Source organism: Catharus ustulatus, chromosome 13 (genome assembly GCF_009819885.2).
Source record: "Catharus ustulatus isolate bCatUst1 chromosome 13, bCatUst1.pri.v2, whole genome shotgun sequence".
Classification (NCBI taxonomy): domain Eukaryota; kingdom Metazoa; phylum Chordata; class Aves; order Passeriformes; family Turdidae; genus Catharus; species Catharus ustulatus.
The window spans coordinates 15,900,470-15,925,573 of record NC_046233.1 but is presented as its reverse complement, the minus strand read 5'-3'; the positions used below and the strand labels follow the sequence as shown (position 1 = coordinate 15,925,573).

Here is a 25,104-nt window from a genome sequence, read left to right as displayed (position 1 = left end):
TTGGGGAAAATCAGATGCTGAATTTTGAATTAGTATAGCCTACAGAATATTGTTAGAAAATCTGTTTAAGAATTTACAGAAATTTCAGCAATGTCTCTTCTATGTAATAGCTCCAAACAGAAATTCACAGCCATTTCTGCATTGGCAACACAGATTAATCTCCATCCCAGACCCACATTTTTCCCAAATGAAAACTGTCATCTTTCTGATACTTCCTTAAAGGTTTTTCCTGGCTCAAATTTACTGCAGCCATAACAGAGCTTGCAGTCTGTGAAAGCCATTTAAGCTCCATTTCAAAAGCACCCCTGTAATCCTCCGTATCACTCAGGTACCCGATTTAGGTGTTGTTATTTGACATGCATCCTGTCCAGCCAAGAAACTTCCCATTACATGGGCTCTTACTCATCTTCATGGCTGAAACCAGGTCCGAGCTCCCAGGCCTTGCACCCCAGCCTGGAGACCATTTTCCTGTTTGTTACTTTGACAGCGTTAATTCCCTCTTAAACTTTTTAGTTGCTTTATTTCACGCGTTAATGAAAGGCACACTTCGAGGACTGGGGGTTACATGCTAAGCGATAACAAAACATTCTATTTTCTGTTTTTCCTGCAGTCAGTGTTACGAGGTGCTCAGCCACGGGAGAGCTTCAGGAGCTCCTTTTTAGCCTGGAGATTTTTTAAGCAATTCTCTAGGCCATCCAAAGGGACGGGACGGCTCTGTGCAGCTGCTGCGCCCTAACGGGGCTGATGGCACGCGGGGTGCTGTGGCACAGCGGGGTCCCTGTGGCACAGCGGGGTCCCCGGGCTAAGCAGGGGGACACGGCTCCCGCGGGTCACTGAGGGCACAGCGCTGTGCCTGCGGCGGGCTCCCCGGGCTGAGCAGGGGGACACGGCTCCCGCGGGTCACTGAGGGCACAGCGCTGTCCCTGCGCCCCCAGCCCGGCCTCAGCCCCGCTGCCCGCTCTCAACATGGCCGCCGCGCCCGCTTCCAAAATGGCCGCTGCGGCGCCGCGCCCGCGCCGGAAAGCTGCGCGCAGGGCGCTCCATGGCCGCGGCCGCCCCGGGCATCTCTATGGCAGCGGGCGCTGCCCGGGCCCGGCGGCGGGAGGATGCCCCTGGCTGCCTACTGCTTCCTGCGGGCCGTGGGCAAGGGCAGCTACGGGGAGGTGAGCCTGGCGCGGCACCGCCAGGACCGCAAGCAGGTACCGAGCGGCTGAACTGCGGGGCACGGGCACGGCGTGAGGGCAATGGCCGGGGCAGGGCTGTGACCCACACCGGGTCCGGCCTTGGATGGTGGCCCTGACCCACCTTGGGCACCAGCAGGCACACGTGGCATCGTGTGAGGGTGGAGGTGTGACCGCGGCCCGGTGCCAGCGTGGAGCTGTGACCGTCACCAGGTGTTGGGGTGCGGCTGCAGCCAACCGAGCTGCTGGTTCTGTTCTCTCCCCTTGTCTCTAAGAACTTTATTAAAGTGTGGAGAAGACTTCCCGGGAAGCTTTTGGTTGTGTCAGAGTAGAAACACAGGCATTGTGTTGGAAAACTGAAATAATCTGTATAGTCTGGCCAAAGCAGAGGTGTTTGATAAGGAATGTGAGAGGGCAAAGAAGTGGGGATGGAGAACATGCGGAGAGCAGCGCCACAGGAACCTCGCATGTGTGGGGTTTTACTGGAGGTGGCTGGAGAAGGTTTGTTCCCAGCAGGATCACAGGCTGTGTCCTGCCCTGGTGAGGGCACTTCCCTGCTCGGAATGCCGAGGTGAATCCCTGTGCCTCGGGGATGGCAGGACTTGTTCCCTCCAGGGCATCACCAGTGCACACTCCAGTGTCCCCAAAGAGTTCCTCAGCTCATCCCAAAGTACACCGTGCCTTAACTCGGATACAGGTCCCTGGATTTCATTGTGCTGCTGCTGATCATAAACACTGCAAGAGCCTTGCTTCCTATTTGTAGCTGCATCGTAAATATTTGCTGTGGTTTACTGTGCTTTATCTTTTGCCAACTTTTGCAAACTTTGTAGCACGATGATCAGGATTTTTTGTTGTGGCTTTGGCACAGTGCCACGTGTTCTGTGAAAGAAATTGTGCCTTATCTAAGCATATTTGCTTTTAACCGAATGCTGGATTTTTGTGGAGGTCAGGTAGCTTTAAATTTTAAAAACAAAACAAAATGGAATTCATACACAATTTGGTATCAAATAAGGTGGAAGAACATTGCAATAGACTTCAGTAGAGAATCTTGCCAGGAAGACATGTTCATTAAACTAAATATAATTGATGCCAAGTTTAAAGTAAGGCTAATAGATGTGCTTTTTGCATTTTGGTGTGCATTTTCTAAAAGATGCTGATACAAGCTTAAACGATTTCCATGCCCAAAGACAGAGTTGTAGTTGACTTGTCACACAGAGCACAGCAGTTGCAGCATTTCTGTTTTATTTTGAAATAGAGTGATACTGTACACAACTAGTTTTGTGCTGTTCCTCCTGGAAGCTTTGCATCATCACAGGTTTTATCCAGCAGACTTCTGAAACACAAAGTCACGAGCTGCTGTGGATTTCCTGGGTAATTGGTTCCCTTGATATATAGGGGGACTAATTAATAGTGCAGGGCTAATTAATAGGAGGGCAGACACTGAACCATCTCTGAGGATGCTAGAATTCAGCAAGTAGAAATATTTTAAAAGTTTTGATTTAAAACCTCTCTGATAAAGGCAGGTTGAAGAATAATCATGACATGATTGTTCTGTGGAAAGCTGATACCCTAAAGTGATGTCCTACAAAATTTTCATCAGGATAGACCTAAATATTGGTGTTGTGGGTGATATAAGTGTTCTGTGGATTTTATTGTCTCATCTTCAGCTTCATTAATGTTTTTGCTGAAACCTGAAATTCCTTAGAATTACATTTATTGTAGTACATATTAAGGAAGTAGATAACAACTTTTGTATGTAGCTTTGAAAAATTCTTGATCCATCTTAATAAAGAATAAAATAAATTTAGGAATGAACGAAGACCTTTTGTCTCTTTCAGACAACTTTTATATTTTGTTTGCATATGACTGCATACTTTGTGTATATTTAAGCTTGCTATTGATGTGGCCTTTTTGAGAGTAGCTGTGGTGCACAAACAGGTACTTCAGGATTGAAAAATGAATGGTAGACACACATTTAAAATGAGAGTGGGGAGAAAATGAGAAACATGAACATTAGTCAGACAAAAGCACAAAATTCCTGAGCAGAGTTGTATTCAGGTGGATGAATGGAACACATCTGCTCCATTTTTATGGTGTGAGGGTGGAAAGAAAGGAATTGTGCATAACTTTCAGCCAAACTGCAACCTCCATGTAGAATAATGAGTGGAGATTTCAAACACTGCATTTCCTTTAGGTCTGGGGAATTCCCATGGGCTTCTGCAGAGTTACTTTAATCTCTTACCATACACCTTGCCTTGCCTTTTACAGTACGTCATCAAAAAATTAAACCTTAGAAGTGCTTCCAGCCGTGAGAGGAGAGCAGCAGAGCAAGAGGCACAGCTCCTGTCCCAGCTGAAGCACCCCAACATTGTCACCTACAGAGAGTCCTGGCAGGGGGACGATGGCCACCTCTACATTGTGATGGGCTTCTGCGAGGGGGGAGACCTCTACCACAAACTCAAGGAGCAGAAGGGAAAACTCTTGCCTGAGAATCAGGTGGTGGAGTGGTTTGTGCAGATTGCCATGGCGCTGCAGGTACAATGAAGTCTAATTTTGTCACCTTCTTTTATGTATTTTAACATTTGAGCTAAGCTGCAGCCTTTGGAATCCTGTTTGGGTGGGTTAGCATCTAAATACAATGGTATCACTACCTTAAAAAATGGATTATTGCAGTCAAATCAACTATTTCAAGTTAAAAATTGCTGACATATTTTATGTCCACACCTCTGTAGCACAGTAGACAATGGTTACCTTCTGGATGTTTGCAAGTCTTGTCTGAAATGCTTTTCTGGTTTCAAAGTTTGTATTTAATTTACAAAATGTAGCTTTTTTTGGGGAAAAAGCATATTATTTCAGAACAATTTTGTGTTCAGTCTTTTTATTGCTGTTTTTAATGGTAAATTTAGATTACTAATGCATAATTTCTGTGAAACCTTATCCCACTCTTTTAAATCTGTGATTTGAGGTTATCAAACTTTAAAGGAAATTGTTACAGCAATAAAGACCAGATACAGATGGTAACTTTAAATAATAAGAAATTGGACAGAAAATTCTATCTTAAAGTTGGCCATCGTGGTCAAAAATACCCATAATTAGTGTACTGCCTGTTGTTTATTATAACTAATTTTCTTCCCTGTTTACACAAAGCTCACACTGTAATTACCTCTGAATTTTTTTTGGACTAAGATTGTCAAGAAATGAAAGCAGCAGAAAGTGAGTTACTGTCTTAACTTTACATTTTTATTTTCTCTTTTCTGCTGGTTTACAAGGGCCACACAGGGAGATTTGGTTAAAGTAGTGCCAAGTTTTAGGCCCCTGCCTGTTGTTAAACATTAGAAGTTAAAAGATGTGAAGTTTTAATGTTATTTTACCAATACTGTCTTAGGAGGTCACTCCTGACCTTGAGAGTGATTTATGTTTCTTCTGCTTTTGTGTTTCCTTTCTTTGACTTGTGTAATGAGATTTTACTTTTCAGTGTAAAAGAACCAATTAGGAGTTAATTAACCTTATTTATATGATTTTTCTCCCCTAGTATTTACATGAAAAGCACATTCTGCACAGAGATCTTAAAACTCAGAATATTTTCCTGACACGAACAAATATAATCAAAGTGGGAGACCTGGGAATAGCCAGAGTTCTGGAAAACCAGTATGACATGGCCAGCACTCTGATAGGCACCCCATACTACATGAGCCCTGAACTCTTTTCTAACAAACCCTACAACTACAAGGTACAGTATGAAAATGTAATTTCTCTTTTCTTAGGAACATTATTTTATTTTTCTGAGATCTTCACAATCTTATCTGTGGTTTTGGTTTCTTACTGCTTCCAAGTCCTTTTAATCTTCCCAAAGACCAAACAAAAAATAGGAGAGAGATTAGTAGGAACATTTATTTCTGGAACTGTGTTTAGGAATTCATATCACAGCCAAGGTGTTCAGCAGGCAACCTGTACCTCTCACAGCTGGAGAGACAGAGAATGGGAACAGAAGTATCAGTGTGTGATGCACATTCTGAATTTATTGTATGCCAGCCAGGAAGCTTTCCACTCAAAAGTTGTATTAGAAATAACAGCAGCATTGAAAAACAATCCCCCCACCCCCCAAAAATAAAGGAAAAGGAAATTTTAATGAGAGGAATAAGCAGTGTTATTGTGAATTTAAGATATGACAGAATAAAACAAACATGTTCCCCTGTTCAGCTCTTGCTGTAAACCACACACTACATAAATATGAGTGCAATGAGCAAGAGCTGAGGGGAAACTTCTTCCAATGAAAAATCAAGATTTTTCATTTACAGTTAGGACTGATATTGTACTAAAAAATGAAACAAGCAACTCTCCCTCCAAAGATAGCTGATTTCTACACTTCCTTTTGGGGAAAAAGCTTGGGGATATTTGTAAGAGAATAATTCACTTAATGGAAACTGAAAATAAAAGAGTGAGACTAAAGCCAAAAGTTTGCAATGAAATTTGGGCTTAATTAGCTTAGTGTCACTGAAAACAGGTAACTAATTCCAAAGATAAAACTTGTACAGTTAATAAGAAGTTCCCTAACATTTTCTCTTCCCTTTTTTTCAGTCTGATGTTTGGGCCTTGGGCTGCTGTGTTTATGAGATGGCTACACTGAAACATGCCTTCAATGCCAAGGATATGAATTCCTTGGCTTACCGAATTATTGAAGGAAAGGTAAAAACTCCTGCATTTTTTATCTAGAATCCTTTTATCAGGATTTTCTATCTAGAAATTGAGATTCTTTTCTAATCAGAAATACTGTATGGAGTTAAAAATATTTGTTTGTAACATAGACCATCATGTGTTGTTTTGTGGTGGTGGGTGATGTGATACCAGACCAAGGGAGTTACTCCTTTGTAGATATGTCTAGAGTTTCTTGTTACCTCTTCATGTAATGAATATACTGATTAGTTTTCAAAATTCTAAGATGATTTTCTTAATTTACTTCTAGTTTTGAATAAACATTGCTTAAAAATTAAATTGCTGTGTGATGCCATTTTCCTGTTAAGTAAGATTAGCTTATTTAAGTGTCTTCTTGCTTTGGCATATAATGAAGTTAATACAGATTTATTTTATATAAATATTAAGGCTATTTACAGAACTTTGACTGTTGATATTAACAAAAATAGGAATAGTTCTTAGACACACTTGGGATTTCAGTATTTTGTTTAACATTAAGCAGTTAGGTAAGTTTCAGCATTTGAACAATGAGTCTGTTTTTTATACATATTTTTTATGTAGCTGACCATAATGATCACACACAAGCATTCTAACAGTAGCCCCTGTTGATGAATATATTAAATAATATCAGGCTTCCCTTTCCTTTCACAGCTGCCACCCATGCCAAAGGATTACAGCCCACAGCTGGTAGAAATAATACAAACTATGCTCAGTAAAAAACCTGAGGAAAGACCTAGTGTGAAAAGCATCCTGCGACAGCCGTATATCAAACAACAGATTTCTTTGTTCTTGGAAGCCACAAAGGCGTAAGGCATTTGCATTTGAGTGATTCTGTGCAAAATACTCATGTTATGGTTGGTTTTTTTTTTGTTTTTTTAACAACTTTTCCTGGGTTTTGTAGTGGAATAAAGTAAGTTTTGTTATGGGCAGCTACAAAGCATATGAACATGAGTTTCTTTGAATTCCTTGAGAAATATGAACGAATTAGAGTGGAAAATATTATTTTCTGCAAATGTAGAATAAAACTGTGTAGTGCTTAGAAATACAGAATTGGTAGAAAACACACTTCTTTTGATATACCTGATATAATTATTTTTCTTTGTCAAGTTTAGTCAGTTATTTTACTGCTTCCAGATAGAACTGACCTGGTGCTCTGCAGAGCAAATGTACGTTGCTGGCAGAGACTGAATCATGCTTTTCTTTTCTAGAATTGAAAATGAGGGTATTGTGCACAGTATCTGATACTCTTTGTAATGAAAGCTCTTTAGTGGAGTGGGGTTTTTTAAATTAGTATAATCTAAAGAAGTATTTTAAGACCTTGTTGATGGTGATCGAATGAGCAACTTTTGTTTTCTTTACAGGAAAGCTGCTAGAAATCATAAGAAAACAGTGAATTCTAAACCTAAAGATCCTTGTTCTGTCATCTCAGCAAAGAACGAATCTCACAGCAGGAATGTTACACACCAAAACCACTCCTCTGAGCAAGCCAGAAAATACAAAGTTGTAAGATGTGGGGCTTTTTAACCTTAAAAAAAAAACAACAAAACCCAAACCCCTCTCACTTTTTCTAGATAAAAAACTCAGTTTTATAAGAAAGTGTGAGGATTCCTGAGAGCATTAGATCTGAATCCCAGAAATGGGGAAAATTCATATTAGGGAAGGAATTATTTTTAGATAAGAGTGGAAGTAATTAAACACCTATGGATCAGTGAAGCTAATTGCAAGATCTGTAAGATGTTAACTAGACAACACCTGGTTTTATGTGAGTTACTCTTGGAGTAGTTGGGGTCAAATAATTTTTCAAATATTTCATCACAAGTGGTAATAGTTTTTTTCCAGTCAAAAGCATATATTTATAAACTAATTATAATCACAACCAGAATTGTTTATTGTTTAAAATTCTTTCCAGTGGTTAGAACAAACCTTTTGTAATGGTTAATCTTGTGCATGTTTTTTATTTCCTGTTATAAGTCTGCTGTTCTGGGTTTGAGCTTTTAATATTGAAATACTGAATATATGTGGTGGAGCATGTCCTAAAAACTCTTGGTGCTTGTTACTGCCTTAGGGAAGAGCCAAGGAAGAGCCAATTCTTTCATATGTGTGTAAAACCCAAAAGATAATAACTTTTTTTGTTTTTCTTTTAATCTTAGGATGAAGAAGATTGCATCAGGAGATGTAAAGCCACCACATTTTGTCCCTCAGAGAAACCAGCTGTTGAGTTGGAAAGAAAATCAAGCAAAAATGATCTGAACAGCTTGGGAGACTCCATAGCTACAATCAGTGGAGTGAACATTGATATCTCCCTGTCTGAAAGGATGAAGTGTGAAACTGAGAAGTGTGGCAGTGAGTGCATTCCAGAGAATCATAAAGCAAAGCATTTACGTGTTCCAGACCACCCTAAAATAACATCTAATAACCCACCAATTAAGGAAGATGGACAAGAGCAAAGAGCAAAACAGCCTTTTAAAGCTGAAAGTGTTGAGTCTAAGCCATCTTCTGTTGATTGTGTAGAAGATGAAGAGAACACTTTGAAACTCCTGCAGTCTGTAGCAAAAGACCAAAAGCAAACTGACCTGGTAATGTATTCATGCTTATTTGAAGTAGATTTAACCAGTGGCCAGCTCTTACAATTTAGAGAGCTGCTGCACGTGTTTTTCCATCAAAGTAGGATGTTGCTGATGCAATTACTGGGATTCTGAAGTAGTTAGGAGCCTTGGGTTCAGATTTGCAAAGGCAATATGGTGAAGTAGTTTAGGGATTGCATCTGTCTAGATTATTTGAATTCTGTTTTTACAGGCAAAAACATTGGTTTTCCAACTGAAAACAGAGAGGGGAAGAATAGTTTTGTAACTTGTTCTTTGTTGTAAATAGGCCTGAATAATCTTGATTTGGGTGGTGATTGTCTTTTCACTGCATTTTGGTCTACCATGAGGTTTTTAATGAGAAATCATTATTTCTTGTAGAGCTTGGATTCTACTGAAAAGCTGCTAGCACCCTTTATTCCTGTTGTAATTCAAGTAAGTGTCCTTCTTTGAAGGTTTAGTAGCTAAAGATGCTGGTACAGCAGGTATTTCTCTCTCAAGTAAGAATTCATTGTGTTTGTACCTGTGCTATATTAAGGCGGTTGCAGTCCAAATAGTAAAGTGGCCTGTTTTCACTTTTTTTTTAAAGTGTTTGTGTAAATCTGGAAATGGCAGGTCTTCATTTTTTAAAAAATGCTTTTACTTATTAGGATGATGTGAGTCATGGAGCTTCAGGAGACGCTCAGGGAAAAATGACCTTGCACATGCAGCCTCACAGCTCTGTCACTGAACGCTCTCTCTCACAGCAGCAGCAGCAGAAGGGAGAGCTTCCTGAAGGCTGCTCAGAGAAGGTGCAGATACTTGAAAAATACTTCTCTTTCCTTTAAGACTCTCGTGTTTTTCCTCTTTAAATGTGGGACCTATTTTCTAAAAAAGGGTGGGTGCTTTAATGATGTTCTTGTTTTGTGTGTGTCTGTAAAACTTCAGTGGTAGCAAATGCAGATCACTGAAGGTGACTGTTAGAAGCAGCCTGAGTAAATCTTTGAAAATCCCAGTACCTCCCAGGGATGAGGTGGGTGTGCCAGATGGGCTGTGCCTTTACTGGGTTGCAGTGTTTCCCAGGAAATTCCATCAGAACTTCTCACTGTGACTACAAGTCAGTACCTTTGGATAGGGCTCTTTGTGGTGGGTAGTGGCTTAGTAGTGCTTTAGAGCAGATGTGCAATGGCTGCCCTGGGCTTCTGAATGCAAACTGTGGGAAGAAAATCTTGGCATGCACACAGGATAGAGCTCCTGTCAGTTCTTCCACGCTGAGCAGGGAGGTTTCTTTGGGGAAAGGCACAAGGCTAGAGAAAAGGGTGATTGGTGATTGATAACCTGGTTTTCTCTTTGGGTTTTGCTATTTGGAGGTGAGGACAATTGTTGGCAGAAAAATATTCTGGGAGGAGGGGGATAAGATGTAGGATTGGAAAGAAGGGAAATAGATGCAAGCAGAGATGGGGAGAGGGAAGGATCAAGCTGGGAGATGTGAAGAGGTTACAATAGGATTCAAAGCCTCTGGCATCCAGCTTTACCATGCAAGAATGTCTTCTTGATTGCACAGTACTAAGACTTTTAATAAATAAAAAGTATAAATTCTTGCTCACTTCTCTGTCAAGTTCAGAGCAGTTTCTCCTCGGCCTCTACCTGTTCCTCGTGATGTGACCCCAAAGACAGCCCAGAAGGGTGCAGAGCACCCTGAGCCTGCAGATAGTGCCAAACCCAGCCAAGCAGCCATTCCAAAGGTTAGTGATGAAAACTGTGCCTGCTTGTTTTTGTCTCATTCCTTCTGAGCAGTTAGTTCCATGAGAGTGTGCACAATGAGTAAAGAAATGTGTAGTAGCTTCCTCTGCCTTGTGGAAGCCCTGCTCAGTGTGGGGTGAGCCTTGCTGAGCCTTGGAGGTCAGAAACCTCTTTTCTGGAGTTCAGATTGGTCACATTGAAGAGTTTTGTAATAAATAATTAAGCATTAAATAATAGCTCCCTCTCCCATATCAATTGCGAAGGACTTTTTGCTTAATAGGTGATTAGAAAACAAAAGCCATAATGGTGATTGCGAATTAATATTAAATTAACTTCCTTTGAAGGAGAGACCCTTGTCAGCAAGAGAACGAAGGAGGCTGAAACAGTCTCGGGAGATGCTCCCCTCTGGTAATTTTTATGTTTGCATGTTAGCAGTTTATGTGTAAGCAGGCTAATAACTGCTTTGTGAAGAAATGATAACTTCTTGGCTGTTCTTCACTGCCATCTTCAGAATGGTGCACTAAGGGGGTAGTTCTGTGTTAAATAAAAGTTAGCATGTCTGTATTTTTCTGCTTTTTTCGTTCAGTTGTGTTCTGTGTTTACAACTTGAAATATAGAATATTCACTTTCAAACAGAAGCTGCAATATTATCTGTTAGCAGAATACTTACCTCCCCGCTTGCCTTCTGCTAGATGATAGATTTTTTTCTTGCATGAGCATGAAACTAATTCAGAATACACACAGCTTCGTTGTAAATACTGTCAAAATGTCATCCTTCCAGTGGTTCCAGTGAGACAGTCATTGAATGGTGCAGTAGTTGAAGTGAAGTCACTTGTGGGAAATTGTGTTAAAGTTCCTCAGTCCTCATCAGATCCCAGTATTTCTCAGGTACTTTGTCAAAAGTATTTCTTCCATGTAGGAACAGTAATTTATGCCATATTGCTGAATTACTTTCAGCTATTAGAGTTTTTGTTATTTATTCCCTCTTCCCTTAGAGAAAGACAGAAGCCCATTGCCTGTCTGATGATGAGCTAAGCTCTTCCACAAGCTCTACAGACAAGTCTGATGGTGATTCCAAGGAGAGGTAAGGATTTTGTTTAATACTATGCAAGAGTTTCCACTGCTATACTGGACCTTGACTTGGAGTGGGAAAAAAAATGGCTTTCACACTTTATCTCTGCAGAGTGGGTGAGTGAAGATGTGATGCATGGAGGAAAGTGCAGCCCCATTGAATTATTGTCTTTCTGTGACTATAAACTTTCCATGCTCAGCTTTCTGGGCCCTGGGATTGTGTACTTGTGGTTTTGTGAACTGTAGCTTCCCAGGAAACCAATCTTCCAGAATCAAAGGACATCTACTGTCAGGATGCATTAAAAGCACAAGTTAAAAGGTGCCAATGTGCTTCCTTTCCACTGTAAATGAGCTGAATTTATCTCTGATTTTTTCAGTGTAAGCAGCTTTCAAAAGATGCAATTTGTTGCATTACCAGAGTGAGCAGAAGCCAGTAGGGTTGTGGAGTTTTGCAGTGACTGGGCTCTGAGCCATTGTAAAATGAAATAGTACTGATGCTGCTATTGATAAAACTGCTCCACAACAAGGAATTTAACATGGAATACTTCTAGGACCTCAGTATACTCATTGAAAGGCCTTGGAATGCAGAGTGGGAGTTGCATTTGATGGTGACTGAATCATTTCTTCCTTCTCTCCTAGGAAAAGCAACGCGAATGAAATGAATGACTTGGTGCAGCTGATGACATGGACCCTGAAAATGGACTCCAAGGAGAACTCTGAGTGCTGTGTAACCTCAACCCCAGCCCCAGAGTTTAAACTTCATAGAAAATATCGAGATACTTTGATTTTGCATGGAAAATCACCTGATGAGTCAGAGGAATTAAAAATGGAAGAGATTCCTTCAGGTCTGTTGCTCTGGGATTCTGTGGTAATACTTAGTCATCCCATATTCTTCTGCAGGATATGAAAATCGTCTGTAAGTAATTTCTACTGCACTGATTTTTTTTATTGTATTTTATTTTTAATAGATATGTTGTTGATCCCTTACAAGATTAGGAGAATGGTTGAAATCCTGAGATCTGATGTGGTGCAAGGATTGGGAGTGAAACTTCTTGAGAAGGTGTACAGAATCATGGAAGAAGATGATGAAGTGAAAAGAGAGGTGAATGTCTTTCATAATAAAATAGTTTGATTTCTTTATAAGCCTAGATAAATGAGCAGGGTCTTTACCCTATTGAGATAGGGTAAACCTTGATTCCAGAAAGTCTTTATGGGCAGGCAAGGACCTAAGTATATTGTAATTTTCACTCTGAAGTTTGATTCTAGATGTAGACTATATTCAACTGCAACTTCTTCAAAACTCATTAGAGCTTTAGAATTGTACCATGGTCCCTGAGTTTGGAGAAGGTGTGAGGGTTGCAAGTAATTTTACTGTGTGCTGTTTCCCCGGTAATAATTTCTTCTGTCTCTCTCAAATTTTTGCCTTCACATTACTTGCCCTATGCCCCTTATGTCCAAAATAAGAAGTTATTTAACACCACTCCCCAGAGGTGAATGAAGAATACCTCCAGCTCCTTTGATTCAAAAGTTGGTTACACTTACCCAGGCAGTATTTGATTTAACCTGTGAAGATCTTGTATTTAAAATTTTTGGGAGGGATTTGAAAGTCTTTTGCTTTTAGACAACAGTGTTGATTTTTCTTCTCTCCCATCTACATTGCCAAACTTCACATGCTTCTTTCAGCTGAGTGCTTTGGTATTTTTTTGTTAATATTTTGGTCGCTTCGGCTTTTTTTCCATGCCAGTAAGTGTTGTGAGTTTTGTTCTGTGTGTGTTCCAAACAGCTGCAGTTGCGGGAGCACATGGGAGACAAGTACGGGAGTTACAGTGCGAAGGCTCGGCACCTGAAATTCCTTGAAGAAAATGTGAAACTCTGACCAGAATCTTCTCCTGGCAGAAAAGAACTGTTTTCTAGCTCCTTTGACAGACTGGACCAGCTTACAAAGCATGATCATCCATTGATGTCCTTTGCTGGAATAAGGAGGTGAACTTGAAGAAAATGTCAGTTTGTAGTAATATTTTTCATGTTACAATGTGAACCAGGCTATCACTTTCTCAGAAGAGAAACTGTTTAGTTTAGTTTTTATTCTCTTAAAGTTGCTTTTCATAGATGCAAGTAGGGGTGGATATCAAGTTTTGTGTACTAAGGAGTGTCAAGAAAGATTATGTTCTGGTTTGAATTTGTCATAGCAAAAGGTTTTTGGTATGGTCTCATACTAAATACAGTAACAAAATCTCTGCCAAGGCTCTGATGTGATAAACTATAACCTATTACATCAGGTAGTTGTGAAAATTTAGCATGAAGAGACAATTACTGATTTTTGTGGAACTCAAGGTCCTCAGGTTGTGTGAATTGCCAAGTCCAATTGCTGAAGGGGGCAGCTGTACTGCTTTTAAGGAGAGACTTTGCTCTTGTGCTTTGTTGTTGGGGCAGTCACCAAGGTGGGAGAAAGCATTTGGTAACTGGATAAAGTAAGTCTGAAAATGTTTGAAAGGAATGCAGCCATGGTTACCATGGTTCCAGCTGGAGAAATCTCTTTGCCTTACAAATACTAATTCCTTTTAGGAATGAAAGTGCCCAAGACCAGAATCACTTAGGGAAAATATAAAACACTTATTTTTCTTTGCATCCAGAGTGTCTCACTACAGCCACCAGGCATTGTTGCATACCATGCCTACAGGAAAAGCACATGTTTTTTAAATGATAAAGAAGTCAAATGGAATTGAATTTGTAAAATAAAATTATAAATGAACAACCTGTCTCTTTTCCTGCCTGTAGCTGAAATACTGTACTCCAGCAGCTGTGAGGGAACTTACTGACAGGACTAGTAAAATAAAATGCCATAGGTATGGATCCTGCTGCTTTCACACACTACATGCTCAAGTTGCAATGTTTCAAGAGCTATTCTTACTTGTTCTTTTCAGGGAAATTGATTTAAAACAAAAACTGGTTGTCTGCACCATCAAATTCTACAACAGTTGTTTTCAGAACTGTGTGGTATGTACCATTTCACAGTATTTGTTACAACTTGGCACTAATGACAGCTTGTTTTACACACAGTTAGAAACATTTCAGTAGAAGTCCAGCTCTTTATTATCTTTTAGGCTACGGCAACAATTAGCTAGAATTAATTTTATTCACTGTGTTCCTTTTTAGTGAAATACTTGAGATGTGACCTCCAGTAGCTTTCTGGAGTTAATCCCCCCACCCCTGTGGTCCCAGTGACTCCCCTGAAACTCCAAACCCGATTTCCAGCCTTCATGCTCCCTGCTGAGTTTGGTTGTATACAAAGTACTAAGAAAAAACCTAAACACTAAGCCAAGAAGTATTTCTCAGAGGAAATTAATTTAACAAACAAAGTAACAGCCTGGAAACTAATTTTTCAGCTTTTAGAATGTCTCTTTGGCTTCCTGTCTGCTGTCTTCTTCTCTTCAGTGCCCGACTCCTGGACTGGCAGCCACTTGAGGGGATTGCGACGGTACATGGGCCACGGAGGGAGTGTCAGCTGAGGGCAAAGCAGGGGAGTCAGAACATGCACACTGAGATGCTAAAGAGCTGTTCTGTACAGCTTCTTGGGAAAAGCTTCATCCCTAACTCATTATCTATTAGTCCTAATACAACTCGTACAATTTCATATACATTTATAATTTACATTGCAAAGTCATGCGTAAGAATGTGACTAAAGCAGCCCAGGCTGTTGCAAGGAGGAGGACAGCAGAAAAAAAGACTCCTGAGGTGACACCAGCATTCCCAGCCCCTCCCACACTGCAGTGAGCCCCTCCCCTGGCACCACGGGTAAGTAACTGCAGCCAGACTGACTCGGGGATGTTGAAGGAAGGAAGGAGCAGAAGGATGATGGTGCCAGAGAATTACAAAACAGCGATATACATATATGTGTGTGCATGTGTCTGAGTAGTGATTGATCAAATTGTGCTGAAATGTGTATGAACCACATGTAAAACTGGACTGGGAGTGCCCCAGTAGGAATGGGACACCTCTCATACATGGATAAGAAATTACTCCTGAAATTCCTCCTTGTCAGGGCAAGGGACAGCTGCAAAAATGTCCTGACAAGCTGCTACTGCACAGAAAGCCTCTCTGTCCTTCCTGTTACCTATGCTGCCACCTAGATTTAAAGCTTACAATTGAAATGAAAAATGAACTCAAAAGTAGTATTAAATTGCAAGAATTCTGCTAGCACTTCAAAAAAAGCACTTAATGGGCTGCAAAGCACTTTATGCAGATCAAAGGAAGCACAAATATGTATTAATAAATCTGAATTGCATAGCAAACATTAGCCTGTGCTGACAGCCCCTCAATTATTCCAGATTAAACATTTTTGGTTTGGGGAAAACATTCTTACCAAACACGATAAAGCAAATCCAGCCATAACTATGTAGACAGTCCATCCAAACTGTTCAGTGATGTATCCATAGATGAAACCAATTACCTGGAAAAAAAAATTTAAAAAGACAAACTTGAAATGAAGAAAAACATTTCCCATGACATGATTAAGTTGCAGGGGGTGGATTTAGGAAAGAAAATACAGATTTTTCAAAAGCACAGTTCATACTGTTTCTAACTTTCATACTCTTTCAAACCTTTTCAAAGTTGCAGGCCAAAGAGGAAAGTATAAGATGGGAGAAATAAAAGTTTTAATCCATGACAGCCCCTCTGACTTTGTTTAAAGCTTTTAGTGACCCCAAACAATGAGAAAAATATTTATAAGATCAGAAAACAAAATAGTCCTTTATGTTCTCACCCACAGGTCTACTATACTTACTGCAGAGACAAGAATGATTCCTTGAAAAATCTGTTCTGCTAATTTTTGGCCCTTGTAGTCCTGTGGAAAGAGACACTTTTTAAAAGATCAGTTATTCAAAACACAGACCTGCTCACTTAACTCTTTCAGGTTAGATCCTACAGTCTACCTGACCATGGCTTCTCAGTGTTTTTGTTCAACTTTCAAACCAGATTGGAATTATTTTTCTTACAGTGGCTGAAAACAGCTCCTCTGCAGTCTTGACCACATGACCTAGAAACAGAAGCAAGCACTGTCTGATCAGGGTAAGTAATGCAAGTTCAAAACACTACTGTAGTCACCTTAACATCACTAAGTAAAAGCTGTATCACCACAGAAGAGGGTGTGCCCGAGAGGGCATGGTGTGTGTGGCACCGTGTTTTGGAGAAGACTGACAGATAAATATCTCCAGGGTGGGTGCCAATAGGATGGTGCCAGACTCTCAGTGGTGCCCAGTGACAGGATGAGGAGCAATGGCCATAAAGTAAAACACACTAAGTTCTACCTCAACAGAAGGGAGAATTTTATGTTGAGGATGGCAGAGCACTGGGACAGGCTGCCTAGAGAGGTGGTGGAGTCCCTCTCTCTGGAGATGTTCCAAATCCACCTGGATTCATTTCTGCTCCAGGTGACCCTGCCTTTGCAGGGTTGGACTGGATGATCTCCAGTTCCTTCCAAACCCAACTAATCTCTGTTTGCATGACGTTAGAAAACACGGCTGTCTGGGAGCACGCTTGCCTTCAGTCCGTCTATGGCAGAGGAAGGAAAGCACAGAAGGGGCTTCCCTTACACAGCTGTGTAACAACTTCCTTCTACAGCATCACAGTGCCAACTCCCAGGTCAAAAACCGCGATCACCTGCATTCCCCCAGCCGTGCCTCCTACACGGGCGCCAAGATCGCGCAGGGGACACTAAAACCTGCACCCAGCCGTGTGGCTAAGCGGGCAGGGGACACTAACACCTGCACCGGCCGTGCGGGCAGGGGACACTAAAACCTGTACCCGTGTGGCCGTGCGGGCAGGGGACACTAAACCCGCACCCGGCCGTGCCACCCGCAGTGCCCCGGTGCCGAGGCCCGGGCGGGCCCTACCATCTGCGTGGGGATGGAGCGGAACACGCTCAGCATGGCGGCGGCGCTTCTCGGGCTGCTTCTCGCTCCTCTTGGCAGCTGTCTCCGCGCTCCCGGGCAGGGCCTTGCCGTTGGCGGGGCGCGGCGCGGCCTCCCCGCGATTACCGGGGGTCGTGGCGGCGGAGCGGAAAGCGCCTGCTGAGCTGGCCGGAAACACGCCCCGTCCGCCCCGCCCCGCGCTCCACCGGCCGGCGGTGCCGCCTCCAGCCGCGGCCATCGCCTCCGCGCCGCCGCCGCCGCGGGGCTGCTGCGCTGCGCTCCGCCCGCCGGTACGCATCTCCTCGGCAACGGCGGCTTCCCCCCGCAGGACCCCGGCCGAGGCGCCTTTCCCGGCAGCCGCGGGGCCGCCTGTCGGGAATCCGCACTAACTCGATAGCCTGCCCGAGCGTCGGGCTCGCCTCGCGGAGCCGCCGCCACGGTCCCGGTAGCGCGGCGGGCTGGGCGCGGCGTGGGTTCGGTGCCTGGCGGAGGTCAGGCACCTGGGCGGGCACCTGGGCGCTCCGTGAGGGGCCGGGGCGGCGCGGGCGGTGCGGGACCGCCGGGCACGGAGCGGGGCCGTGCCCGCAGAGCAGCTCGGGGAGCGCGGGGTGTGTTTTATTGTGGTTTGTGACCAGCCCTGTGCATGGGACGTTCTGTCAATGCCCCCAGCCTGGCTGCCGTGTGTCGCTGAGGCTCCGGCCGTGTCCGTGGCTCTGGCCGTGTCCGTGGCTCCGGCCGTGTCGGTGTCCGGCTCCTCCCCGGCGCCGGGAGTTGCCGAGCGCTCCGCTCCGCTCCGCTCCGCAGCGGGACGTGGCGTTGCGCTCCCCCGGCGAAGCTCCGCGTCCCGCCCCGTGCCAGCTGTGCGGCGCTGCTCCGGACCGAGCTCAGGGCACGGGTTTGTTGGGCTCCGCTGATGTGTCCGCCCTGGGGGAGAAATGCAGCGGGAAGGAGGTGGTTCTGAGACTTGTAACAGTCACAGCACAGTCTGAGGTGTTTTAATTTAGGGATTTCGCAGGTCTCTCGCGTTTCTGGAGTTCTGTGTGTCGTTAGAGAGTTTTCTGTGTATTACTTGAGAGCTCCTTCACATGCCAGGATACGCAGCTCTTGTTCTGATTTCGCGTCTACCCTTAAATAATGAACAAACATGTTTGAATTTCTTGGTGTTGTGTTGAATCGGTGTTGTGTTTCTGCTGTCTTCATTTTTGTGATCTGTTCTGTGTGGTGACACTTCAACTGAAACTCTGATATATGTATTTTATGTAGAGAATGTAATGGTTTTTAAATTTTTAAAAAATTTAATGCTGTTTGTTAAAATCTCAAACACCAGAATCTTGCTGTTGGTTAAATATGGAAATAAGCATATAACATTTTATCTTACTGTTTAGGTGCTTCCAGTTCAGATAGTTAAATAAATCGTTCCAACAGTAAAGAAAACATAAGTAATTTTCCAGATCTTCTCAGCTTATTTTTGACTGGCAGAAGGAGCTTGGCTTTTTTTTTTTTTTTGGTCAGTGAAGTGAGTGGCAAGATCTGCATGTCTCTTTTTTATCTCTGAGATCTTCAGGGATGTCATTGTAGTGGAGGTGTCCCTAGCATGAGAAGGAAGGACACGGTCCTGTTAGAGTCCCTTCCAGGCTGAAGGGGCTCCAAGAGAGCTGGAGAGGGACTTTGGAGAAGTGCATGGATGACATGGCAAAGGAGAAAGGCTTTAAACTGACAGCGAGCAGGTTCACATGAGGTATTAAGAAGAAATTCTTCCCTGTGAGGGTGGTGTGGCCCTGGCACAGGTTGCCCAGAGAAGCTGGGCATGATGTCTGGAGTTGGAACCAGGTGATCTTAAAGGTTCCTTCCAACCCATCCTGTGATTGTGTGCTTGTAGTTAGGCACTTCCTGATACCACACTCACTTTTTAACATGTGGCATACAGCTTTATCTCTGTGACAGAGGGAAACATTCACTGCCTTTGATACTGAAACTGTTGTGACACTCCTGTTGATAGTGTGCTATGCCTTATGGAAGAATGTCATGGCAGTGACTGCTGTATTTTTTTCTTGCAGGTTTGCAGGAACTTTATGCTAATAAAACAAGAACAGAAAAATGACGTTAAGGAAAGGTATGTGTTTGTCTGATTTTTTTTTTTTTAATATCTTTTGTATGAGTTTCTCAGTTGTTCTCTGGTTATATTGATAAAGATTTTTCTTCTTAATTTTCAGTGAACATTTCCATCCTTATAGTGGCTGTTGTCATATTTTTGCTAGTTATTCATCATAACTTCCTAAGCCTCAGTGACTTCCTGAGACGGGAATTGTCAGGTATGTTGGGTTTTATTTTAATTTTAAAAAAATTTATGTGGTGGGAAAACACATGCTCTGGCAGACAGAACCCACCATGTGGTTTGGGTGAATGGAAGGGGAAATTTAATGAGATTATAGGCAGAGGGGATCAAAGGTAAGTGCAGACTACTGTAGCCTTTTAATACCTTGTGCTGTGTGTGGATATGTGTGGTTAAATGTGTGCAGTTTTCTGTAAATGTGCTATTATTCTACTCATTAGTATCTCAGATTCTCAAAAGCTGATGCTCTAGTGTTTGATGGTGGCTCACTGTAATCCACACCTCAACTCAGACATCCAAGTGTATTGCAGAAATAATTGAAGTGTTGGGAATTTTAATGTGGTAATAATAATATAATAAAAACAATTATGTCATTTTTACTCCACAGATCCAAGTCCCTTAGGACTTCAGCCTATAGATTTCATTCCTGAAGCTCCCCAGAGGCTGACAGATGAGAGGAATGACCAGGAGATTTCTGTGGTCATTGCAGCCTCAGATGAGAGGCTCGGAGGTGCAATTGCAGCCATGAACAGCATTTACCAGAACACCAGATCCAATGTGGTTTTCCACATTGTCACTTTGAATGATACTGTGGATCACTTGAGGTAATAATCCTTTCATTGGATTCCCACAACATGGTGAACATCTGTATTTCTGAGAGGAGAGCAAGCTGCCTTTCTCTGGAGCTGCACTCCCCTGACTCCCAGTCTCATTTTTCCTGGTCAGGTTTCAGGGATGGAAAAGAAACATCTTTTGCAGTGGGCTTATATCCAACCAGTGAGGTTAGAGTTTGTTGGTGGAAGGGTTGTAAAAGGTACTTCTACATTTCATCTAAGCAATTCAAATGCTGGTGATCATGTTTCTCCATTTTTATAAATATTCTTTGATCCTGTTACTCTAATCCCCTTCTGTTCACACTGATGGTTTTGGGAAGGGCCTGTGATATTTCTGATAAAACAATAAGTGACCTTGTACCTTTCACATGTCCCAGGTGTGCAGTTGCTGACTCTGGATTTGCCCCTGTGGCCATACAGGACAGCACCAATGTCAGCATTGATTACATCCCAGATACAGGTTGGATTTTAGGAAAAAGTTTTTCACAGAAAAAGTGATAAAGTACTGGAATGGTCTGCCCAGGGAGGTGGTGGAGTCACCATCCCTGGATGTGTTTAATAAAAGACTGGATGTAGCACTTGGTGCCATGGTCTAGTTGAGGTGTTAGGGCATGGGTTGGACTTGGTGATCTTGAAGGTCTCTTTCAATCCAGTGATTCTGTGAATTCTGTGTTTGTTGGGCAGGGAAGTGAATGGCCACATCAGGATCTGTGTCACTGTTAGCTGGATCTCCTGCTGTTCCCTTGATTTTGTCTCATCTAACAAGATCTGTGTCTTTCTCCTGCTTGCAGGATGTGGCTGAGGAGCCCTCTTCTGAAAAACATGAGATACCGAATTTTGGATTTTGACCCCCATGTCTTAGAAGGCAAAGTACAAGTAGACCCCCAAAAGCCAGACACCTTCAAACCAGTGAGGACAATGCTGATTACTTTTTGCAATTAGTAGTTAATAACAATATATTTTGATGTTGGCTTTTGAACACAGCTAGAGATCAAAACCAAATCTGTTAGCATAGAAACAATCTTTCATAATCAAATTCCTAAATTTCAGTAAAATTAAATATCTAGATAGTGAGAGATAGATTTGAATATCTACATATGCATGCCTAGGATCATTTTTTGCTGCTAGCCACAGTGAAGCACAGCAGCTGGCATGTCAAGCATGCCAGCACCTCAGAGATGCTGCATGTCTGGGTGGAGAAATGAGAAATTCTTATATAGACCAGTTTTAAAGTTAGTTTATCAATGCATACAGTCATGGTAAACCAGGAATTGATGGAACCTGTTTATTTTAAATTACTTGTAGGATATTGCTGCCTGTTTTACTTCCCTGATAGAAGTTCTTGGACATTAATGCCATAGATAAATGCCAGAAAAATCAGTCAATTTCACATTTATTTGGGCAACTTTTTCATTCACTTCTCTTGCTTTGCTTTTCTCACAGTTAACCTTTGCAAGATTCTACTTGCCCAGCTTGGTACCTCATGCAGAGAAGGTCATCTATGTGGATGATGATGTAATAGTGCAAGGTATGGGACCTTTGTTAGCTCCACTGGCCTTATGCTGAGGTCAGTATTTTATCTCTTACAGAGCCCAAACATTTCTGTACAAACTTTGTAAATTTGGGTGAATTGGGTTAAACTGAGTAGCTTTATCTGCTGCAACAATGGACTGAACAATGCCTAACTCAGGATTGTTTTTGGTTTTCCTGTGCTTGCTTCCATTTTCCAGATGATATTGTTGAACTTTACAACACTCCATTGAAACCTGGACATGCAGCTGCATTTTCAGATGACTGTGACTCAACCAGTAGCAAAGTTGCTGTCCGTGGAGCAGGCAATCAGGTTAGTTTTGGTCTTGTTCAGTGATAGCAATACTGTAGATCTCAGGAATCTGGGAATGCTGTAAACCTAAACAGCAGTTTTGCAAATGGAAGCTGCAATTTCTGTTCAGGCACAGTCAATTACTTTGAATTTTGCTGTGCTTTACAATGAGAGCAACTCTTATTGTGGAAGAGCAGGAGGTCTGAGAACATCAGAGGGACAGTTTTTAATTTCTGAATGTATAAAAAATTTTATCTGAGACTGGTAGCATATTCATAATATGGTATTATTAAGACCATGCAGCATTCCTTAAAATGTGTAATCTATATATTTTTAAAGCATTACATCTCTTAAGCTTGCTTTCTCTCATTTTAAAGGAAGGGATATTTACTCTTACATCTTCAACTTATTCCTGTCTGTTGTGAGACAATTGTGCAGAATTTTTCTTTAGGAATTTCCCTATACATTTTAAGCTAATTTCTGCTCTATTTTTTCCTCCCCAGTATAATTACATTGGGTTTTTAGATTACAAAAAAGAAACCATCCGAAAGCTCGCCATGAAAGCCAACACCTGCTCTTTCAATCCTGGAGTTTTTGTTGCCAATTTGACTGAATGGAAATTACAGAACATCACGAAACAACTGGAGAAGTGGATGGCACTTAATGTGGTGTAAGTACCCAGGCTGGGGCTGCCAGCAGCTCAGGACTCAGCTCCTGCTGCTGGCATTGCCCTCTTGAATGGAGGGCTGTGTGTGTATCTCTGCTACAAGTGAAAAACCAACTGATCAGCACCTTTCAACTTGCAGAGAGGAACTCTACAGTAAGACTCTGGCTGGCAGCATCACAACACCTCCACTGCTGATTGTATTTTACAAGCAACATTCCAGTATAGATCCCATGTGGAACGTCCGACATCTTGGTATGTTTGAAGCATTTGTGGTGCTACTCCCCCAGGGTGTTTTTCCAGGTCTGCAGCTGGACACCTTGTTCATGATATGAGCTTTTATTCCCCTAGTCTGTTCTTTGTTCTTTAAGAAAAACAGCTTTGCAATTCCATCTTGAGTCTTTCTCAAACAGCTGGGGGTTAGTTCATGAACTGACTTACTACAAAATCCTTCTGATTTTCCACAAATGTATTATATCTCATGTGATCCAAGGTGTTTCTTCCAAAACTCTTGAGAAGGGCAGACATTCTACTGGTGAAACTCCAGTGTGAGGAGAGCTTTTTCAGGTTATGTTTCTGATGAACAATAGGCTGCTGAATTCATCTGGATGTTAAGTGGGTCTTAAAGAACTTGGAAGGCAGTGTATGAAAACAGACACAGATCAAAGTGACATTTATTTGCACCTGATTGTTTTTCACTTTGCCCTTATTTCTGCCTCTCCTATTACCTCCTTTCTCCATAAATGATAAAATTTCCTTTGTTAAATCCTTTGTTTTGAAGTTAACTTGTCATTCCTGCTGCCTTTATTTCAAATGCTAATGCTTCTTTTTCAATTGAAGGCTCTAGTGCTGGGAAAAGGTACTCTCCTCAGTTTGTGGAAGCTGCCAAGCTGCTCCATTGGAATGGACATTTCAAACCCTGGGGAAGAACAGCTTCCTATGCAGAAGTCTGGGAGAAGTGGTATGTCCCTGACCCTACAGGCAAGTTCAACCTGATCCGCAGACACCTGGAAGCCTATGAAGCAAAGTAGAGTCCATTTGAATACATCATGGTGCTTTCTCAGGACACTTCTGGAGCCAAGCAGAACATTTTCTTTTCAGCCAACTTTTATTACAGAACTGACCTTGCCTTCTGGAGCACAAGGTGATGCACTTATTCAGGTGCAGTTCTGAACAGCACGGGTCCAGAGGAGGCTCGTGTCACCTGTGTGACACAAGATGCTACTCCAGCAGCACTACAGAAAACAAGGGAAGATCTCCACAAATGAGCACTTTTGTTTATGTCATTTCAGTTGTGTTCTCCTGCTCTTAACTACGAGTCTTCTAGCCAACTACAGAAACAAAGTTTTTAAGAACAAAATACAAATTCAGCTGGTGCTTGCACCAGCAAATCTTGCACAGCAATGCACTGTAATTAAGAGCTGCCTGGTTTTTGTTTTGTTGTTTTGTTAGCTTGTGAAATAATTCCCTCAACAACCCTTTCTTGCATGAAATCTCCTCCCAACCGTTTTTGTTTAAGTCTTTCTTACAGAATTCTGCAAAACTGAATCGTTTTTGAAAGATGAATCCTTCAAGTATTATTTCACTATGCAAAATGGTTTTAACTGCCAGTGAACACCAAACCATTTTTTTGTAAAGTGGTGGATGAAACTTTGTTCAAAAATAAAGCTAATTTTAACATGCTGACTCCAGCCTCAGGTAAATGGCAATCCAATTCCAGTTTTGATATAGGAAGTGTTTCCTTTGCACACAGTAGCAAGTGATTAAAGCCAAAGTTAATTGATCTGTGAAAGTAATGTAATTCTCACTTAGTACAAACCACTTATTTTGGGGGCCAGGCTGCATTAATTACAGATTAACTTTGTTATTGTTGAGTTCCTCATAGTTCTCTCGAGCTACACTCTGCTATAGCTTTTCCTGCTGTGCCTTTCCCTATCTGGGAACACATCAAGTGAGATGCCTGTGCCCTCTGCAGCCAGCTGCTGGTCACCTGTGCTACAGGTAAGTTGGTTTGGTTTTTTTATAGTTGTATTGTTGAGTGATAGTTATTATTAGCTGATATATGCCAGCAGCCACTGGGCCAACTATTCCATTTCATAGAGGTTTGCACTCAGGCTTGTGAGAGCCCTTGGTGGAAGATGTTGAGACAAAAGGCTTTGTGTTCATGTAATGAGTCTGCCTGCTCTGAAACACAGGGCAGCAGAGGTAAAGGACTCCTTCATCACTGTGAATATGGTTTTAGTTCTGCTTTAAAAGGATTTCAAACTGCTGCTCTCATTGCAGTCACTGCCTGTAGTTCTATTTCTGTCATGCATACCCCAATCTGGTTTGTTACATATTGTTTCTTTTCCTGGGTTTTGATGAACCATTAGAACAAGAACCATTCTTGTCCTTGAAGCAGTTAGGAGTAATGAACTAAATTCACTTACTAACTTTGAAAGACTGTACCTAGATTAGCTGACACCAGTGTAATTCAGCTGAGCAGGCTGTGTTTTAGCAGGCTTAAAGGAAGTAC

At 42.1% G+C, this 25,104-nt stretch overlaps 3 protein-coding genes across 6 annotated transcripts; 2 read left to right on the top strand and 1 right to left on the bottom strand.

Moving 5' to 3' along the window:
• Positions 1-1,039: 1,039 nt before the first annotated feature.
• Positions 1,040-14,603, top strand: NEK4 (NIMA related kinase 4). 2 transcript variants are annotated; one of them, XM_033071524.2, is made up of 16 exons: positions 1,040-1,199; positions 3,450-3,716; positions 4,714-4,911; positions 5,760-5,867; positions 6,525-6,679; positions 7,235-7,376; positions 8,024-8,449; positions 8,837-8,890; positions 9,106-9,246; positions 10,054-10,179; positions 10,522-10,585; positions 10,959-11,065; positions 11,173-11,261; positions 11,888-12,093; positions 12,217-12,350; positions 13,032-14,603. In XM_033071524.2, the coding sequence occupies exons 1-16, from the start codon at positions 1,107-1,109 to the stop codon at positions 13,122-13,124; spliced, it is 2,403 nt and encodes an 800-aa protein (XP_032927415.1). In that variant the 5' UTR covers positions 1,040-1,106; the 3' UTR covers positions 13,125-14,603. The 2 variants fall into 2 exon arrangements, with proteins under 2 accessions (XP_032927415.1, XP_032927416.1); XM_033071525.2 differs by lacking the exon at positions 9,106-9,246.
• SPCS1 (signal peptidase complex subunit 1) lies at positions 14,318-17,395 on the bottom strand. The gene is made up of 5 exons (XM_042779702.1): positions 17,140-17,395; positions 16,243-16,283; positions 16,032-16,091; positions 15,612-15,698; positions 14,318-14,753 (listed from the first exon to the last, which is right to left on the bottom strand). Exons 1-5 carry the CDS (start codon positions 17,393-17,395, stop codon positions 14,631-14,633), a joined length of 567 nt encoding a protein of 188 aa, XP_042635636.1. The 3' UTR covers positions 14,318-14,630.
• A 9-nt stretch (positions 17,396-17,404) lies between these two features.
• GLT8D1 (glycosyltransferase 8 domain containing 1) lies at positions 17,405-24,275 on the top strand. 3 transcript variants are annotated; one of them, XM_033071521.1, is made up of 10 exons: positions 17,405-17,447; positions 19,215-19,270; positions 19,371-19,469; positions 19,878-20,094; positions 20,895-21,012; positions 21,547-21,631; positions 21,834-21,946; positions 22,429-22,595; positions 22,732-22,844; positions 23,430-24,275. In XM_033071521.1, the coding sequence occupies exons 2-10, from the start codon at positions 19,255-19,257 to the stop codon at positions 23,618-23,620; spliced, it is 1,119 nt and encodes a 372-aa protein (XP_032927412.1). In that variant the 5' UTR covers positions 17,405-17,447; positions 19,215-19,254; the 3' UTR covers positions 23,621-24,275. The 3 variants fall into 3 exon arrangements, with proteins under 3 accessions (XP_032927412.1, XP_032927413.1, XP_032927414.1); XM_033071522.2 differs by lacking the exon at positions 17,405-17,447 and adding an exon at positions 17,465-17,602; XM_033071523.1 differs by lacking the exon at positions 17,405-17,447 and adding an exon at positions 17,627-17,648.
• Positions 24,276-25,104: the final 829 nt, after the last annotated feature.

Excerpts from the sequence above, each read along its gene's own strand:
- NEK4 (XM_033071524.2), top strand. The coding sequence starts at position 1,107 with ATGCCCCTGGCTGCCTACTGCTTCCTGCGGGCCGTGGGCAAGGGCAGC. Across the intron at positions 6,680-7,234 it reads TTCTTGGAAGCCACAAAGGC|GAAAGCTGCTAGAAATCATA; the intron begins GTAAGGCATTTG and ends TTTTCTTTACAG. Across the intron at positions 12,351-13,031 it reads ATGATGAAGTGAAAAGAGAG|CTGCAGTTGCGGGAGCACAT; the intron begins GTGAATGTCTTT and ends TGTTCCAAACAG.
- SPCS1 (XM_042779702.1), bottom strand. The coding sequence starts at position 17,395 with ATGGCCGCGGCTGGAGGCGGCACCGCCGGCCGGTGGAGCGCGGGGCGG. Across the intron at positions 16,284-17,139 it reads GCTCCATCCCCACGCAGATG|GTCATGTGGTCAAGACTGCA; the intron begins GTAGGGCCCGCC and ends TTCTGTTTCTAG. Across the intron at positions 15,699-16,031 it reads GAATCATTCTTGTCTCTGCA|GTAATTGGTTTCATCTATGG; the intron begins GTAAGTATAGTA and ends TTTTTTTTCCAG.
- GLT8D1 (XM_033071521.1), top strand. Across the intron at positions 19,470-19,877 it reads CCTGAGACGGGAATTGTCAG|ATCCAAGTCCCTTAGGACTT; the intron begins GTATGTTGGGTT and ends TTTACTCCACAG. Across the intron at positions 20,095-20,894 it reads GATACTGTGGATCACTTGAG|GATGTGGCTGAGGAGCCCTC; the intron begins GTAATAATCCTT and ends TCCTGCTTGCAG.